The following is a 16084-nucleotide window of genomic DNA, read 5'->3' as shown; positions in this document are numbered from 1 at the left end:
GATCTCTGACTGTACGGTGGAACGTTCCCCACGTGAGCTGCCCAAACTGATGATGTTTGATGTAACTTCTGTATGAAATGAAGATGTGCTCCAGTTCTAATTAGGGGAACACAGAGAGAGTGTATTTAGAAAGCTTACATTCCACTTCATTCTTACTGGATTCTGATAAAGTTTCAGTAATGCTGCAATATTTCCACAGCTGTAGAAAATGTAACTTACTTGTATGAAGCCAAAAAGGTTCACAGCAACATCTCCATTGATATTTATTGCTGACACTTTTTCCAGTGGTATACGGTGCTTGAATGTGTACTGCTCTTTGCCATTCACGTATATCTGATGATCCAAAACAACACGACCTGAGTGAGGACAAGTTCCTAGATTTCTTTTAGGGGTGCGCAGTGAGTTTTGTGTTTCAAAGCACATACCTGATATCCTTCGGATTTGATGACCATGAACATTTTAAAAGCTTCTCCCTTTTTAAAGGGGTTGTCAGAGACACTTTCTGCACTTTCCCATTTTCCATCCCTGAAGCTGTTCATGGCCACATTTGAGCCCATTCGGGGATTGAAGTGGAAAGCAGTGTCATCAGTTTTAGATGACCCGGTCTTGAAATTTATTGCAAACCTGCATTGAAGTTGAAGCGTTAAAGCAACTGATTCCAAAAAGCATTGGATTGTTTTTGATCATATTGTCCAAAAAAACAATTCCTTACCGGTCAGCATTAGTAGGAACAACTCCCTGCAAGTACAAGGCCATTCCTTCTCTCAGTCCTCCTGAAATTGGACCCGCATAAGGAAGGATCTGCAGTAAGAACAAGAAAATAGGCATTATCCTATATTGAGTAGATTCTTATGGCAGGTTTTTGAACTCAATGAAATGGGACGTTTAGAATTTCTTTGTTTAAAAAAGGATCATCATAATCCTGAAGCTATGGTGAGACAATTGCTCTTAGGTGAAACAGTTCTCATGCACTGTTGTTTCATTAAGTGTTTGCACTTTGTTGTGCATTCAGAAGTCACTGGAATGAAACGGTCACTCACAGGGTTTTGGACTGGCTGCAAGATCTCTGACTGTACGGTGGAACGTTCCCCACGTGAGCTGCCCAAACTGATGATGTTTGATGTAACTTCTGTATGAAATGAAGATGTGCTCCAGTTCTAATTAGGGGAACACAGAGAGAGTGTATTTAGAAAGCTTACATTCCACTTCATTCTTACTGGATTCTGATAAAGTTTCAGTAATGCTGCAATATTTCCACAGCTGTAGAAAATGTAACTTACTTGTATGAAGCCAAAAAGGTTCACAGCAACATCTCCATTGATATTTATTGCTGACACTTTTTCCAGTGGTATACGGTGCTTGAATGTGTACTGCTCTTTGCCATTCACGTATATCTGATGATCCAAAACAACACGACCTGAGTGAGGACAAGTTCCTAGATTTCTTTTAGGGGTGCGCAGTGATTTTTGTGTTTCAAAGCACATACCTGATATCCTTCGGATTTGATGACAGTGAACATCTCAAAAGCTTCTCCCTTTTTAAAAGGGTTGTCAGAGACACTTTCCGCACTTTCCCATTTTCCATCCCTGAAGCTGTTCATGGCCACATTTGAGCCCATTCGGGGATTGAAGTGGAAAGCAGTGTCATCAGTATCAGATGACCCGGTCTTGAAATTTATTGCAAACCTGCATTGAATTTGAAGCGTTAAAGCAACTGATTTCAAAAAGCATTGGATTGTTTTTGATCATATTGTCCAAAAAAACAATTCCTTACCGGTCAGCATTAGTGGGAACAACTCCCTGCAAGTACAAGGCCATTCCTTCTCTCAGTCCTCCTGAAATTGGACCCACATAAGGAAGGATCTGCAGTAAGAACAAGAAAATAGGCATTATCCTATATTGAGTAGATTCTTATGGCAGGTTTTTGAACTCAATGAAATGGGACATTTAGAATTTCATTGTTTAAAAAAGGATCATCATAATCCTGAAGCTATGGTGAGACAATTGCTCTTGGGTGAAACAGTTCTCATGCACTGTTGTTTCATTAAGTGTTTGCACTTTGTTGTGCATTCAGAAGTCACTGGAATGGAACGGTCACTCACAGGGTTTTGGACTGGCTGCAAGATCTCTGACTGTACGGTGGAACGTTCCCCACGTGACCTGCCCAAACTGATGATTTTTGTTGTAACTTTTGTAGGGAATGAAGATGTGCTCCAGTTCTAATGAGGTAACACAGGGAGAGAGAGAGTGTATTTAGAAAGCTCTTTACATTCAACGTAATTCTTACTGGATTCTGACAAAGTTTCAGTAAAGCTTTAATATTTCCACAGCTGTAGGAAATGTAAGTTACTTGTATAAAGCCAAGAAGTTTCACAGCAACATCTCCTTTGATATTTAATGCTGACACTTTTTCCAGTGGTATACGGTGCTTGAATGTGTACTGCTCCTTGCCATTCACGTATATCTGATGATCCAAAACAACACGACCTGAGTGAGGACAAGTTCCTAGATTTCTTTTAGGGGTGTGCAGTGATTTTTGTGTTTCAAAGCACATACCTGATATCCTTCGGATTTGATGACAGTGAACATCTCAAAAGCGTCTCCCTTTTTAAAGGGGTTGTCAGAGACACTTTCCTCAGACTCCCATCCTCCATTCCTGAAGCTGTTCATGGTCACATTTGAGCCCATTCGGGGAATGAAGTGGAAAGCAATGTCATCAGTATCAGATGACCCGGTCTTGAAATTTATTGCAAACCTGCATTGAAGTTGAAGCGTTAAAGCAACTGATTCCAAAAAGCATTGGATTGTTTTTGTCCATATTGTCCAACAAAACAATTCCTTACCAGTCAGCATTAGTGGGAACAACTCCCTGCAAGTACAAGGCCATTCCTTCTCTCAGTCCTCCTGAAATTGGACCCACATAAGGAAGGATCTGCAGTAAGAACAAGAAAATAGGCATTATCCTATATTGAGTAGATTCTTATGGCAGGTTTTTTGAACTCAATGAAATGGGACATTTAGAATTTCATTGTTTAAAAAAGGATCATCATAATCCTGAAGCTATGGTGAGACAATTGCTCTTGGGTGAAACAGTTCTCATGCACTGTTGTTTCATTAAAGGGGTCATATAATGCCATTTTTGTACAAGCTAGTATGATTCTTTAGGGTCTAAATTAAAAGTTTGTAATATACTTTAATTAAAAATTATCATTAGTATTGTAAGAAAACACTTATTTTACTTGGTCAAAAACAGCTCTGTTTTCAGCACGCCGTTTCAGTGCATATGACTTTAAATGATAATGAGCTTTGCTCACCCCGCCTCTCTGTTCTGCCTACACCATTTGTAACTCAATAACACAATAACCATAACGCGTTGTTCAGTATAAACGTGGGATTATGAATTATATTGAGAACGTCATACATAGAAAACATGCCGTAATGTACCCTGAGTGTAAACCTTAGACGCATTCATTGTGAAGCGTGCAGCTAGCGATTTGCAAAGATTAATATAAATATTAATATAAAGTTTAATAAAACGTTGCACTCACTTCAGTTGTTCTAGAGGTTCAGCAGGAACATGAATAGCTGGTACCGATCCTTTATTCAGGAGCAACTTCTTAGCAAAACCGGCTCATACTGACCCTCGTTTATAAAGCAGTCTGGTAAGAAATGATTCGCGCAAACATGAAAGCATTGACGTTGCTCGTGGGGAATATTCCCTTCGAAAACAAACTCAGCCACTGCGTCTTCAGCGGTTCGGATTTAGGAACATTAAAATGACTGCTGTGTTCGTTATTACACACAAGAACAGAACACCACAATCGCTTAGACGCCATTCTGCTCATAGACAGTGCTCCAGCATATCAACAATGACCGCGCCGGTCCGCGCAGACTATGATTGACAGCTCGCTCAGGGCGGGTCTGTGTTGAAACGCAGCAGTCAATCAACAATCGTGGGAGGGGCTTCCGAGCGCGTGACGTCACAAAATCGAACGGCTCAATTTGAGGCAGGGGAAAACATATAAGGAGATTAAAACAAAAACACTGGATGGATTTTTATCATTTTATGATGGTTGTGTACAGGCACTGCCAACACACATTTCAGTACAATCAACTTGTAAAAGTGCATGTACCATTATATGACCCCTTTAAGTGTTTGCACTTTGTTGTGCATTCAGAAGTCACTGAAATGGAACGGTCACTCACAGGGTTTTGGACTGGCTGCAAGATCTCTGACTGTACGGTGGAACGTTCCCCACGTGAGCTGCCCAAACTGATGATTTTTGTTGTAACTTTTGTAGGGAATGAAGATGTGCTCCAGTTCTAATGAGGTAACAGGGAGAGAGAGAGAGTGTATTTAGAAAGCTCTTTACATTCAACGTAATTCTTACTGGATTCTGACAAAGTTTCAGTAAAGCTTTAATATTTCCACAGCTGTAGGAAATGTAAGTTACTTGTATGAAGCCAAGAAGTTTCACAGCAACATCTCCTTTGATATTTAATGCTGACACTTTTTCCAGTGGTATACGGTGCTTGAATGTGTACTGCTCCTTGCCATTCACGTATATCTGATGATCCAAAACAACACAACCTGAGTGAGGACAAGTTCCTAGATTTATTTTAGGGGTGCGCAGTGAGTTTTATGTTTCAAAGCACATACCTGATATCCTTCGGATTTGATGACAGTGAACATCTCAAAAGCTTCTCCCTTTTTAAAGGGGTTGTCAGAGACACTTTCCTCAAACTCCCATCCCCCATTCCTGAAGCTGTTCATGGTCACATTTGAGCCCATTCGGGGAATGAAGTGGAAAGCAATGTCATCAGTATCAGATGACCCGGTCTTGAAATTTATTGCAAACCTGCATTGAAGTTGAAGCATTAAAGCAACTGATTCCAAAAAGCATTGGATTGTTTTTGTCCATATTGTCCAACAAAACAAGTCCTTACCAGTCAGCATTAGTGGGAACAACTCCCTGCAAGTACAATGCCATTCCTTCTCTCAGACCTCCTGAAATTGGACCCACATAAGGAAGGATCTGCAGTAAGAACAAGAAAATTGGCATTATCCTATATTGAGTAGATTCTTATGGCAGGTTTTTGAACTCAATGAAATGGGACATTTAGAATTTCATTGTTTAAAAAAGGATCATCATAATCCTGAAGCTATGGTGAGACAATTGCTCTTTGGTGAAACAGTTCTCATGCACTGTTGTTTCATTAAGTGTTTGCACTTTGTTGTGCATTCAGGAGTCACTGGAATGGAATGGTCACTCACAGGGTTTTGGACTGGCTGCAAGATCTCTGACTGTACGGTGGAACGTTCCCCACGTGAGCTGCCCAAACTGATGATTTTTGTTGTAGCTTCTGTAGGGAATGAAGATGTGCTCCAGTTCTAATGAGGTAACAGGGAGAGAGAGAGAGTGTATTTAGAAAGCTCTTTACATTCAACGTAATTCTTACTGGATTCTGACAAAGTTTCAGTAAAGCTTTAATATTTCCACAGCTGTAGGAAATGTAAGTTACTTGTATGAAGCCAAGAAGTTTCACAGCAACATCTCCTTTGATATTTAATGCTGACACTTTTTCCAGTGGTATACGGTGCTTGAATGTGTACTGCTCCTTGCCATTCATGTATATCTGATGATCCAAAACAACACAACCTGAGTGAGGACAAGTTCCTAGATTTCTTTTAGGGGTGCGCAGTGATTTTTGTGTTTCAAAGCACATACCTGATATCCTTCGGATTTGATGACAGTGAACATCTCAAAAGCTTCTCCCTTTTTAAAGGGGTTGTCAGAGACACTTTCCTCAGACTCCCATCCCCCATTCCTGAAGCTGTTCATGGTCACATTTGAGCCCATTCGGGGAATGAAGTGGAAAGCAATGTCATCAGTATCAGATGACCCGGTCTTGAAATTTATTGCAAACCTGCATTGAAGTTGAAGCGTTAAAGCAACTGATTCCAAAAAGCATTGGATTGTTTTTGTCCATAATGTCCAACAAAACAATTCCTTACCAGTCAGCATTAGGGGGAACAACTCCCTGCAAGTACAATGCCATTCCTTCTCTCAGACCTCCTGAAATTGGACCCACATAAGGAAGGATCTGCAGTAAGAACAAGAAAATAGGCATTATCCTATATTGAGTAGATTCTTATGGCAGGTTTTTGAACTCAATGAAATGGGACATTTAGGATTTCATTGTTTAAAAAAGGATCATCATAATCCTGAAGCTATGGTGAGACAATTGCTCTTGGGTGAAACAGTTCTCATGCACTGTTGTTTCATTAAGTGTTTGCACTTTGTTGTGCATTCAGAAGTCACTGGAATGGAACGGTCACTCACAGGGTTTTGGACTGGCTGCAAGATCTCTGACTGTACGGTGGAACGTTCCCCACGTGAGCTGCCCAAACTGATGATTTTTGTTGTAACTTTTGTAGGGAATGAAGATATGCTCCAGTTCTAATGAGGTAACACAGGGAGAGAGAGAGTGTATTTAGAAAGCTCTTTACATTCAACGTAATTCTTACTGGATTCTGACAAAGTTTCAGTAAAGCTTTCATATTTCCACAGCTGTAGGAAATGTAAGTTACTTGTATGAAGCCAAGAAGTTTCACAGCAACATCTCCTTTGATATTTAATGCTGACACATTTTCCAGTGGTATACGGTGCTTGAATGTGTACTGCTCCTTGCCATTCACGTATATCTGATGATCCAAAACAACACAACCTGTGTGAGGACAAGTTCCTAGATTTCTTTTAGGGGTGCGCAGTGATTTTTGTGTTTCAAAGCACATACCTGATATCCTTCGGATTTGATGACAGTGAACATCTCAAAAGCTTCTCCCTTTTTAAAGGGGTTGTCAGAGACACTTTCCTCAGACTCCCATCCTCCATTCCTGAAGCTGTTCATGGTCACATTTGAGCCCATTCGGGGAATGAAGTGGAAAGCAATGTCATCAGTATCAGATGACCCGGTCTTGAAATTTATTGCAAACCTGCATTGAAGTTGAAGCGTTAAAGCAACTGATTCCAAAAAGCATTGGATTATTTTTGTCCATATTGTCCAACAAAACAATTCCTTACCAGTCAGCATTAGTGGGAACAACTCCCTGCAAGTACAAGGCCATTCCTTCTCTCAGTCCTCCTGAAATTGGACCCACATAAGGAAGGATCTGCAGTAAGAACAAGAAAATAGGCATTATCCTATATTGAGTAGATTCTTATGGCAGGTTTTTGAAATCAATGAAATGGGACATTTAGAATTTCATTGTTTAAAAAAGGATCATCATAATCCTGAAGCTATGGTGAGACACTTGCTCTTGGGTGAAACAGTTCTCATGCACGGTTGTTTCATTAAGTGTTTGCACTTTGTTGTGCATTCAGAAGTCACTGGAATGGAATGGTCACTCACAGGGTTTTGGACTGGCTGCAAGATCTCTGACTGTACGGTGGAACGTTCCCCACGTGAGCTGCCACAACTGATGATTTTTGTTGTAACTTCTGTAGGGAATGAAGATGTGCTCCAGTTCTAATGAGGTAACACAGGGAGAGAGAGAGTGTATTTAGAAAGCTCTTTACATTCAACGTAATTCTTACTGGATTCTGACAAAGTTTCAGTAAAGCTTTAATATTTCCACAGCTGTAGGAAATTTAAGTTACTTGTATGAAGCCAAGAAGTTTCACAGCAACATCTCCTTTGATATTTAAAGCTGACACTTTTTCCAGTGGTATACGGTGCTTGAATGTGTACTGCTCCTTGCCATTCACGTATATCTGATGATCCAAAACAACACAACCTGAGTGAGAACAAGTTCCTAGATTTCTTTTAGGGGTGCGCAGTGATATTTGTGTTTCAAAGCACATACCTGATATCCTTCAGATTTGATGACAGTGAACATCTCAAAAGCTTCTCCCTTTTTAAAGGGGTTGTCAGAGACACTTTCCTCAGACTCCCATCCCCCATTCCTGAAGCTGTTCATGGTCACATTTGAGCCCATTCGGGGAATGAAGTGGAAAGCAATGTCATCAGTATCAGATGACCCGGTCTTGAAATTTATTGCAAACCTGCATTGAAGTTGAAGCGTTAAAGCAACTGATTCCAAAAAGCATTGGATTATTTTTGTCCATATTGTCCAACAAAACAATTCCTTACCAGTCAGTATTAGTGGGAACAACTCCCTGCAAGTACAATGCCATTCCTTCTCTCAGACCTCCTGAAATTGGACCCACATAAGGAAGGATCTGCAGTAAGAACAAGAAAATAGGCATTATCCTATATTGAGTAGATTCTTATGGCAGGTTTTTGAACTCAATGAAATGGGACATTTAGAATTTCATTGTTTAAAAAAGGATCATCATAATCCTGAAGCTATGGTGAGACAATTGCTCTTGGGGGAAACAGTTCTCATGCACTGTTGTTTCATTAAGTGTTTGCACTTTGTTGTGCATTCAGGAGTCACTGGAATGGAACGGTAACTCACAGGGTTTTGGACTGGCTGCAAGATCTCTGACTGTACGGTGGAACGTTCCCCACGTGAGCTGCCCAAACTGATGATTTTTGTTGTAACTTCTGTAGGGAATGAAGATGTGCTCCAGTTCTAATGAGGTAACACAGGGAGAGAGAGAGTGTATTTAGAAAGCTCTTTACATTCAATGTAATTCTTACTGGATTCTGACAAAGTTTCAGTAAAGCTTTAATATTTCCACAGCTGTAGGAAATGTAAGTTACTTGTATGAAGCCAAGCAGTTTCACAGCAACATCTCCTTTGATATTTAATGCTGACACTTTTTCCAGTGGTATACGGTGCTTGAATGTGTACTGCTCTTTGCCATTCACGTATATCTGATGATCCAAAACAACACAACCTGAGTGAGGACAAGTTCCTAGATTTCTTTTAGGGGTGCGCAGTGAGTTTTGTGTTTCAAAGCACATACCTGATATCCTTCGGATTTGATGACAGTGACCATCTCAAAAGCTTCTCCCTTTTTAAAGGGGTTGTCAGAGACACTTTCCTCAGACTCCCATCCCCCATTCCTGAAGCTGTTCATGGTCACATTTGAGCCCATTCGGGGAATGAAGTGGAAAGCAATGTCATCAGTATCAGATGACCCGGTCTTGAAATTTATTGCAAACCTGCATTGAAGTTGAAGCGTTAAAGCAACTGATTCCAAAAAGCATTGGATTATTTTTGTCCATATTGTCCAACAAAACAATTCCTTACCAGTCAGCATTAGTGGGAACAACTCCCTGCAAGTACAATGCCATTCCTTCTCTCAGACCTCCTGAAATTGGGCCCACATAAGGAAGGATCTGCAGTAAAAACAAGAAAATAGGCATTATCCTATATTGAGTAGATTCTTATGGCAGGTTTTTGAACTCAATGAAATTGGACATTTAGAATTTCATTGTTTAAAAAAGGATCATCATAATCCTGAAGCTATGGTGAGACAATTGCTCTTGGGTGAAACAGTTCTCATGCACTGTTGTTTCATTAAGTGTTTGCACTTTGTTGTGCATTCAGAAGTCACTGGAATGGAACGGTCACTCACAGGGTTTTGGACTGGCTGCAAGATCTCTGACTGTACGGTGGAACGCTCCCCACGTGAGCTGCCCAAACTGATGATTTTTGTTGTAACTTCTGTAGGGAATGAAGATGTGCTCCAGTTCTAATGAGGTAACACAGGGAGAGAGAGAGTGTATTTAGAAAGCTCTTTACATTCAACGTAATTCTTACTGGATTCTTACAAAGTTTCAGTAAAGCTTTAATATTTCCACAGCTGTAGGAAATGTAAGTTACTTGTATGAATCCAAAAAGGTTCACAGCAACATCTCCTTTGATATTTAATGCTGACACTTTTTCCAGTGGTATACGGTGCTTGAATGTGTACTGCTCCTTGCCATTCACGTATATCTGATGATCCAAAACAACACAACCTGAGTGAGGGCAAGTTCCTAGATTTCTTTTAGGGGTGCGCAGTGAGTTTTGTGTTTCAAAGCACATACCTGATATCCTTCGGATTTGATGACAGTGAACATCTCAAAAGCTTCTCCCTTTTTAAAGGGGTTGTCAGAGACACTTTCCTCAGACTCCCATCCCCCATTCCTGAAGCTGTTCATGGTCACATTTGAGCCCATTCGGGGGTTGAAGTGGAAAGCAATGTCATCAGTATCAGATGACCCGGTCTTGAAATTTATTGCAAACCTGCATTGAAGTTTAAGCGTTAAAGCAACTGATTCCAAAAAGCATTGGATTATTTTTGTCCATATTGTCCAACAAAACAATTCCTTACCAGTCAGCATTAGTGGGAACAACTCCCTGCAAGTACAAAGCCATTCCTTCTCTCAGACCTCCTGAAATTGGACCCACATAAGGAAGGATCTGCAGTAAGAACAAGAAAATAGGCATTATCCTATATTGAGTAGATTCTTATGGCAGGTTTTTGAACTCAATGAAATGGGACATTTAGAATTTCATTGTTTAAAAAAGGATCATCATAATCCTGAAGCTATGGTGAGACAATTGCTTTTGGGTGAAACAGTTCTCATGCACTGTTGTTTCATTAAGTGTTTGCACTTTGTTGTGCATTCAGAAGTCACTGGAATGGAACGGTCACTCACAGGGTTTTGGACTGGCTGCAAGATCTCTGACTGTACGGTGGAACGCTCCCCACGTGAGCTGCCCAAACTGATGATTTTTGTTGTAACTTCTGTAGGGAATGAAGATGTGCTCCAGTTCTAATGAGGTAACACAGGGAGAGAGAGAGTGTATTTAGAAAGCTCTTTACATTCAACGTAATTCTTACTGGATTCTTACAAAGTTTCAGTAAAGCTTTAATATTTCCACAGCTGTAGGAAATGTAAGTTACTTGTATGAATCCAAAAAGGTTCACAGCAACATCTCCTTTGATATTTAATGCTGACACTTTTTCCAGTGGTATACGGTGCTTGAATGTGTACTGCTCCTTGCCATTCACGTATATCTGATGATCCAAAACAACACAACCTGAGTGAGGGCAAGTTCCTAGATTTCTTTTAGGGGTGCGCAGTGAGTTTTGTGTTTCAAAGCACATACCTGATATCCTTCGGATTTGATGACAGTGAACATCTCAAAAGCTTCTCCCTTTTTAAAGGGGTTGTCAGAGACACTTTCCTCAGACTCCCATCCCCCATTCCTGAAGCTGTTCAAGATCACATTTGAGCCCATTCGGGGATTGAAGTGGAAAGCAATGTCATCAGTATCAGATGACCCGGTCTTGAAATTTATTGCAAACCTGCATTGAAGTCGAAGCGTTAAAGCGACCCTTAACACCAAATAACAGTGATTTGTTTTGTCCAAATTATCAAGCAAAACGATTCCTTACCGGCCAGCATTAGAAGGAACAACTCCCTGCAAGTACAATGCCATTCCTTCTCTCAGTCCTCCTGAAATTGGGCCCACATAAGGAAGGATCTGCAGTAAGAACAAGAAAATATCCTATATTGACAAGAATCTTATGCTAGGTTTTGAACTTTTAAAGAGGCATCAAAAATAACGAAACTTTAATTTAAAAGTTTGTCCTGGGAGATTGACCATTTTTATTCACAGATTTATCTTTTAGTGCTTGCACTTTATTGTGTTTTCTGAGTTCCTGTAAAGTTTTTGCTACTCACAGGATTTTGGACTGGGTTGCTCAATGAAAGTTCAGTCGTTGTTTGGAAAGATGACTGATTGTATTGGGTGCCCATCAAAGACCAGCTTCCATCTATCACAGATGATTGTTCATCAAAAGTCATAGTCCCATCCTGGAAGTTGATCAAACTTCCGCCCTGCTGAAAGATGGAGGATCCAGCCCTGTTCTGTAAGAGCAAGATTGTAAGAGTTGAATAACACAAACATTTGTATCATGTCTACCTGATATTGTGTTTTCCCCCCCACACCGTTTAATAACTACTGCTTTCTCTTATTCAAGTTGTCCTGCAGTGACATGGTTTTAAAAAATCCAATTCTAGTTATAGAGTACTCTTGCATATTACAAATCAATTTATAATCCTTTTTGATGGAGTATCGCATGTCACACTGCAGGACTGCTGTGACAGTCACATACATGAGGACACATGCGTTTTATGTGTTGTTATGCAGGCCTTTCTATCTTTTAATCTGGTTGTTCTGTAAAGCACTTTGGTCAGCCTATTGGCTGTTGTAAATTATACAACTAAAGTGAACTTGAACTTGAACAATCAGCATACTGAAGCATTTTTCTGTCTTCGGTATCATACCCTAATACCAAAATAACAGAAACGCCTGTGCTTGAGTAATGGCAACTAAATTCTGTAAAAAGAGGAGGATCACTCACCTCCGTGAACACCACGTTGGTTAAAGAAACCTCTCCTCCAACACTCAGAGCGATGACGCGTTCCAGAGATATACGATGCTGAAATCGGCCAACTTCACATCCACTCAAAGACACCTTCAGATTGAAAATGACCATGTTCAGATTTCTTATCTTATTTCTTTCAGCCTTTGCACGATGCACTCATTGAATAGATCAAAACATCAAAACACACCTGATAATTTTCTGAATTTATGGCAATGATCAGATCAAAGCTGCTCCCCTGCTTTAAAGGTAATTCCAGTTTCTCCTCTTTTCCCCAAGATCCATTTTGCTGGCTGTTTAGGACTATGCAGTTGCTACTAAACTGGGGTCTGATTTGAAAGGCAATGTCATCTCCTTCAGACTTCCCACACTTCAGATTCACCTCAAAGCTGCAATGATTATAGACAATGTGGAGTGAACTAGTTACTCAAACAAAATTGCATTTCTAGTTACTCAAACAAAATTGCATTTCTTTTCTCTAGTCTTGAAAAGAAAGATTCACCTTTTAGATCCAGAGGGAACGGTTCCCTGGATGAAGATGGCTTTGCCAGCTTTCAGTCCTCCAGGGATAGGACTCTCGTAGGGGACGCTCTGCATAGTAAAAATTATGTATGTTATGGTAAAGTTCACAATGTGCAACTGACTCAAATATACTCTGAAAATGCACAAAAGAAAACAATGTAGAAAGGCAAGTGTAAGTCAGGAGTGCATGAAACACTCACAAAGCCGGAGATCATCTCGAAGCTTGACTGGAACGTTGACTGAAACTCAAAGCTCATGTTGTCGGCCACTCGGGAAGATGAGCTGATGCACTGGTGGATGTTCTCGATTCGGGATGAGTGTTGCAGGCGGTGGTCTTGGGTTTATACTCTCTCTGGGTGGGAGTGGTTCAGTCTTCAGGACGCTTTTAGCCACAAGGCATTTCAAAATAGAAATAATGGGTTCATTTCATCTTAGCAAACTAAAGGCAAAATTTCAAGCTATGATGGACAGGATTATTTGGGTTTTTGCAACAGTTTTGCCCAAAGCCACATTGTGCACCAGCGTTCAAAGATCTCTGCATGAAATGATCATTCGCCTGCAAGCAGTTCTTGGTAGATTACCTACAAATTGTAGTCCATTACTGAAAACAAATTACATGATAAAAATCTATTACATTACACATTTTAGGTAATATACATAAATAGACTACTTTTATTACTTTTAGATTACTTTTGACCTAACTTGTTTCTAACATTAATTTGAATAATATCTAAAATGAAGAAAAAATTAAGTGCATTAAACAGTACATTACTCTGTTTGTGTGAGGTCAGTTTGACTCCCAGAAGAAGGCATGTAGCCGAAACGCGTTGGAGTTTTTGTAGATGGTTAATTTGACCAAGCCATAAGAATAAAGGCTTTTTAACTTTTTCAATTGAGAGTGCCTTGGAGTCCCCCTTTTTTGATTTTTAGTACATTATGTCAGGATTTCTCAAACTAGTGTTTGGGGAACTGTATATAATTAAGTCCCCTGAATTGCACAAAGCTGAAAGGCTTTCTGAACATATATATTTCATTTTCTTTAACATTTTATTAAACTGTATTAAACTGCTAAATGAACCACATCAAGAGCAGTTGGTGATAGACAGGGTCAGGTCCATTAGGCTACGTTTACCTCGCAAGGCCTAACACATCCAACATGTTAAGCTTGTACAGCAGAGCTCCTGGTTGGCAAGTTAGAATATAAAAACAATCATAATGCATGTTTCTTCATCTTGAGCTTGGCCGGTTTTCACACCAACCTAGAATTATGCATCAATCATTCAATGTTTAAGAATAGTAATCAAGCCAAAACCCATGTTTGTTTTTGCTTAAAAGTTCCAGTCCTCTAATGTTCATCGAGTACAGCGTGCATTTACTGCTTTTTTTACTGAACAATAGTATTGTTAAATCTTTTCAAGGTTGTGTCTCCTCGTTGTTAACGATGTATTGATTAGTTCAGCTCATTAATGTAGTTACATGATCTCAAGAAGGAGTGTGACAGTTGTATAATTTATAGCATGTGAACCAGAACCAATATAGCATTTTAACCAGACCGGTTCCAGCCGGAGGGCAGAGCTGTGATTTTGACTATCAAATGCTTTGCTCAGTCAGCAGAATTCTCATAAGTTCATAAAGTGAAAAGCTTGAACGGCAGCATCCAGGAAACTGTTCTTTCGTAAAGCTCTACACATACACATCTCATCTAAGAAGGATTTCCAATAAAACTCCTTGACTAAAAATCACTGTAAACTGGTATGTGGTTTGTGGCACTTACTGTACAGTTCAATCAAAGAATGTTTCTTAATCAGAATCAAGCAATACATTTGGCTAAATATCAATTACAGAATTAACTAAATTTGTGTTTTAACAACATTTGCAGCCCATTATAGTTCCTCCATATCACAAACAGTTTATGACTATTTAGTTTCAATTAATGAATTTGCATAAGACTTGCTTAACATCTGGAAAGGTTACATAAAGCTGTTGTTGGATTTGATTATATTTGTGGCACTTCAGTGGTTGTGTTCTCTGGGTTTGCGCTGTTAGCAAGAGCACAGACTTGAAAACAGCTTCAACATTATTGCATAAGGTTTTGTACTTTAATGCCTAATTCAAAGTCCATCTGATGTGCCCGAGAGAAACTAATGTCGTTTACATCACAAGCATGATGTCGGTTATTAAGTCAAATCTTGTCAACATGCCAGTATAAGTATACTAAGATGAATAATAAAATTAGCAACTGAAGGGAGAGAAAAACTTGTTTTGTCGGTGTGCAAATGTTCACATCTGATATTAAAAGGCAAATTCAATGTTTCATGTAAAACCTTCATCTTGCAGAACATTTGCGTGTATTGCCTGAAGGTGATCATAACCCCTTTTTATTTTTACAGTTTTTTTCAACTCCTTACACACAAAATCCTTACTTGCCACACGATTTCTGAAACCTGACACTCAAACACCAGAAACACACACCAAATCTGCAAAACCATACAATAATTCTCAGCCTTCGACTCAGTTTTCAATTTCATAAAACACTTTTTGCAAACCACAACACACACTTCTCTGTAACACAACAATCTAACAGGAAGTCTCTCGATTTCCTTTTTCAAACACAACCTATCAAAACACCACAGTAATTCATCAGAGCCTCACACACACTCCTCACACACACACACTCCTCACATGTGCAAACACTCATTGCTTTACTGAATCCCAACCAATCAGTGCTTTAGAATAGGCCTATAAAAGGTCAAAGGTCGAGTTATGGGTTTTTCGGACTGTGTAATACTGTATTCACAACCAGAAATGCTTACAGTAAGAAAACAAAAGGTTTGGTTTCAATCTTGCTTTCGTGTTTACCGTGAATTTTTCAACATCTCTGCCAGACACTTTCAATCTTGAACAGAAACAGGAGCTCATGAAAGAAAAGCTTTAGGTTTTGAATAACTGTGTGTGTATGATATATCCCAAAATATAATATTATGGCAAAAGTGTTTGCAACGCAAGACAAATGTTTGCTTTTGAGATGTGTGTGATTTTCTGAATGCAGTGCTTCATTTAGCAAGAGATGTGAGGCATTTTACATTCTGTGTGCAATTGTTGGATTTGTGTGTAAAGTTTTGAGAAAAAAGAGGCAAAGTTTTTTAAATGTGTGTAAGCAGATGAAAAATAACTGAACTGAGAAACCTTTGAATGAGCCTCGGTAGA

General features: G+C 39.5%; 2 protein-coding genes across 2 annotated transcripts; both read right to left on the bottom strand.

The window, feature by feature from the left end:
* Positions 1-374: 374 nt before the first annotated feature.
* On the bottom strand, positions 375-8060 carry lgals4 (galectin 4). Its single transcript, XM_056243983.1, has 25 exons — positions 7867-8060; positions 7661-7774; positions 7413-7529; positions 7085-7173; positions 6798-6996; positions 6592-6705; positions 6344-6460; positions 6016-6104; positions 5729-5927; positions 5523-5636; positions 5275-5391; positions 4947-5035; positions 4660-4858; positions 4454-4567; positions 4206-4322; positions 2843-2931; positions 2556-2754; positions 2350-2463; positions 2102-2218; positions 1774-1862; positions 1487-1685; positions 1281-1394; positions 1041-1157; positions 713-801; positions 375-624 (listed from the first exon to the last, which is right to left on the bottom strand). Exons 1-25 carry the CDS (start codon positions 7996-7998, stop codon positions 375-377), a joined length of 3297 nt encoding a protein of 1098 aa, XP_056099958.1. The 5' UTR covers positions 7999-8060.
* Positions 8061-8149: 89 nt separating this feature from the next.
* Positions 8150-13177, bottom strand: LOC130078471 (uncharacterized). Its single transcript, XM_056243982.1, has 18 exons — positions 13078-13177; positions 12858-12946; positions 12546-12744; positions 12335-12448; positions 11652-11837; positions 11363-11451; positions 11074-11272; positions 10868-10981; positions 10620-10736; positions 10292-10380; positions 10005-10203; positions 9799-9912; positions 9551-9667; positions 9223-9311; positions 8936-9134; positions 8730-8843; positions 8482-8598; positions 8150-8242 (listed from the first exon to the last, which is right to left on the bottom strand). Exons 1-18 carry the CDS (start codon positions 13132-13134, stop codon positions 8150-8152), a joined length of 2295 nt encoding a protein of 764 aa, XP_056099957.1. The 5' UTR covers positions 13135-13177.
* Positions 13178-16084: the final 2907 nt, after the last annotated feature.

Source organism: Rhinichthys klamathensis, unplaced genomic scaffold, assembly GCF_029890125.1.
Source record: "Rhinichthys klamathensis goyatoka isolate OS25496 unplaced genomic scaffold, OSU_Roscu_1.1 h1tg000886l_1, whole genome shotgun sequence".
Classification (NCBI taxonomy): Eukaryota; Metazoa; Chordata; class Actinopteri; order Cypriniformes; family Leuciscidae; genus Rhinichthys; species Rhinichthys klamathensis.
Note: the sequence above shows the minus strand (reverse complement) of the source record. Positions and strands in the feature narration are given on the sequence as shown.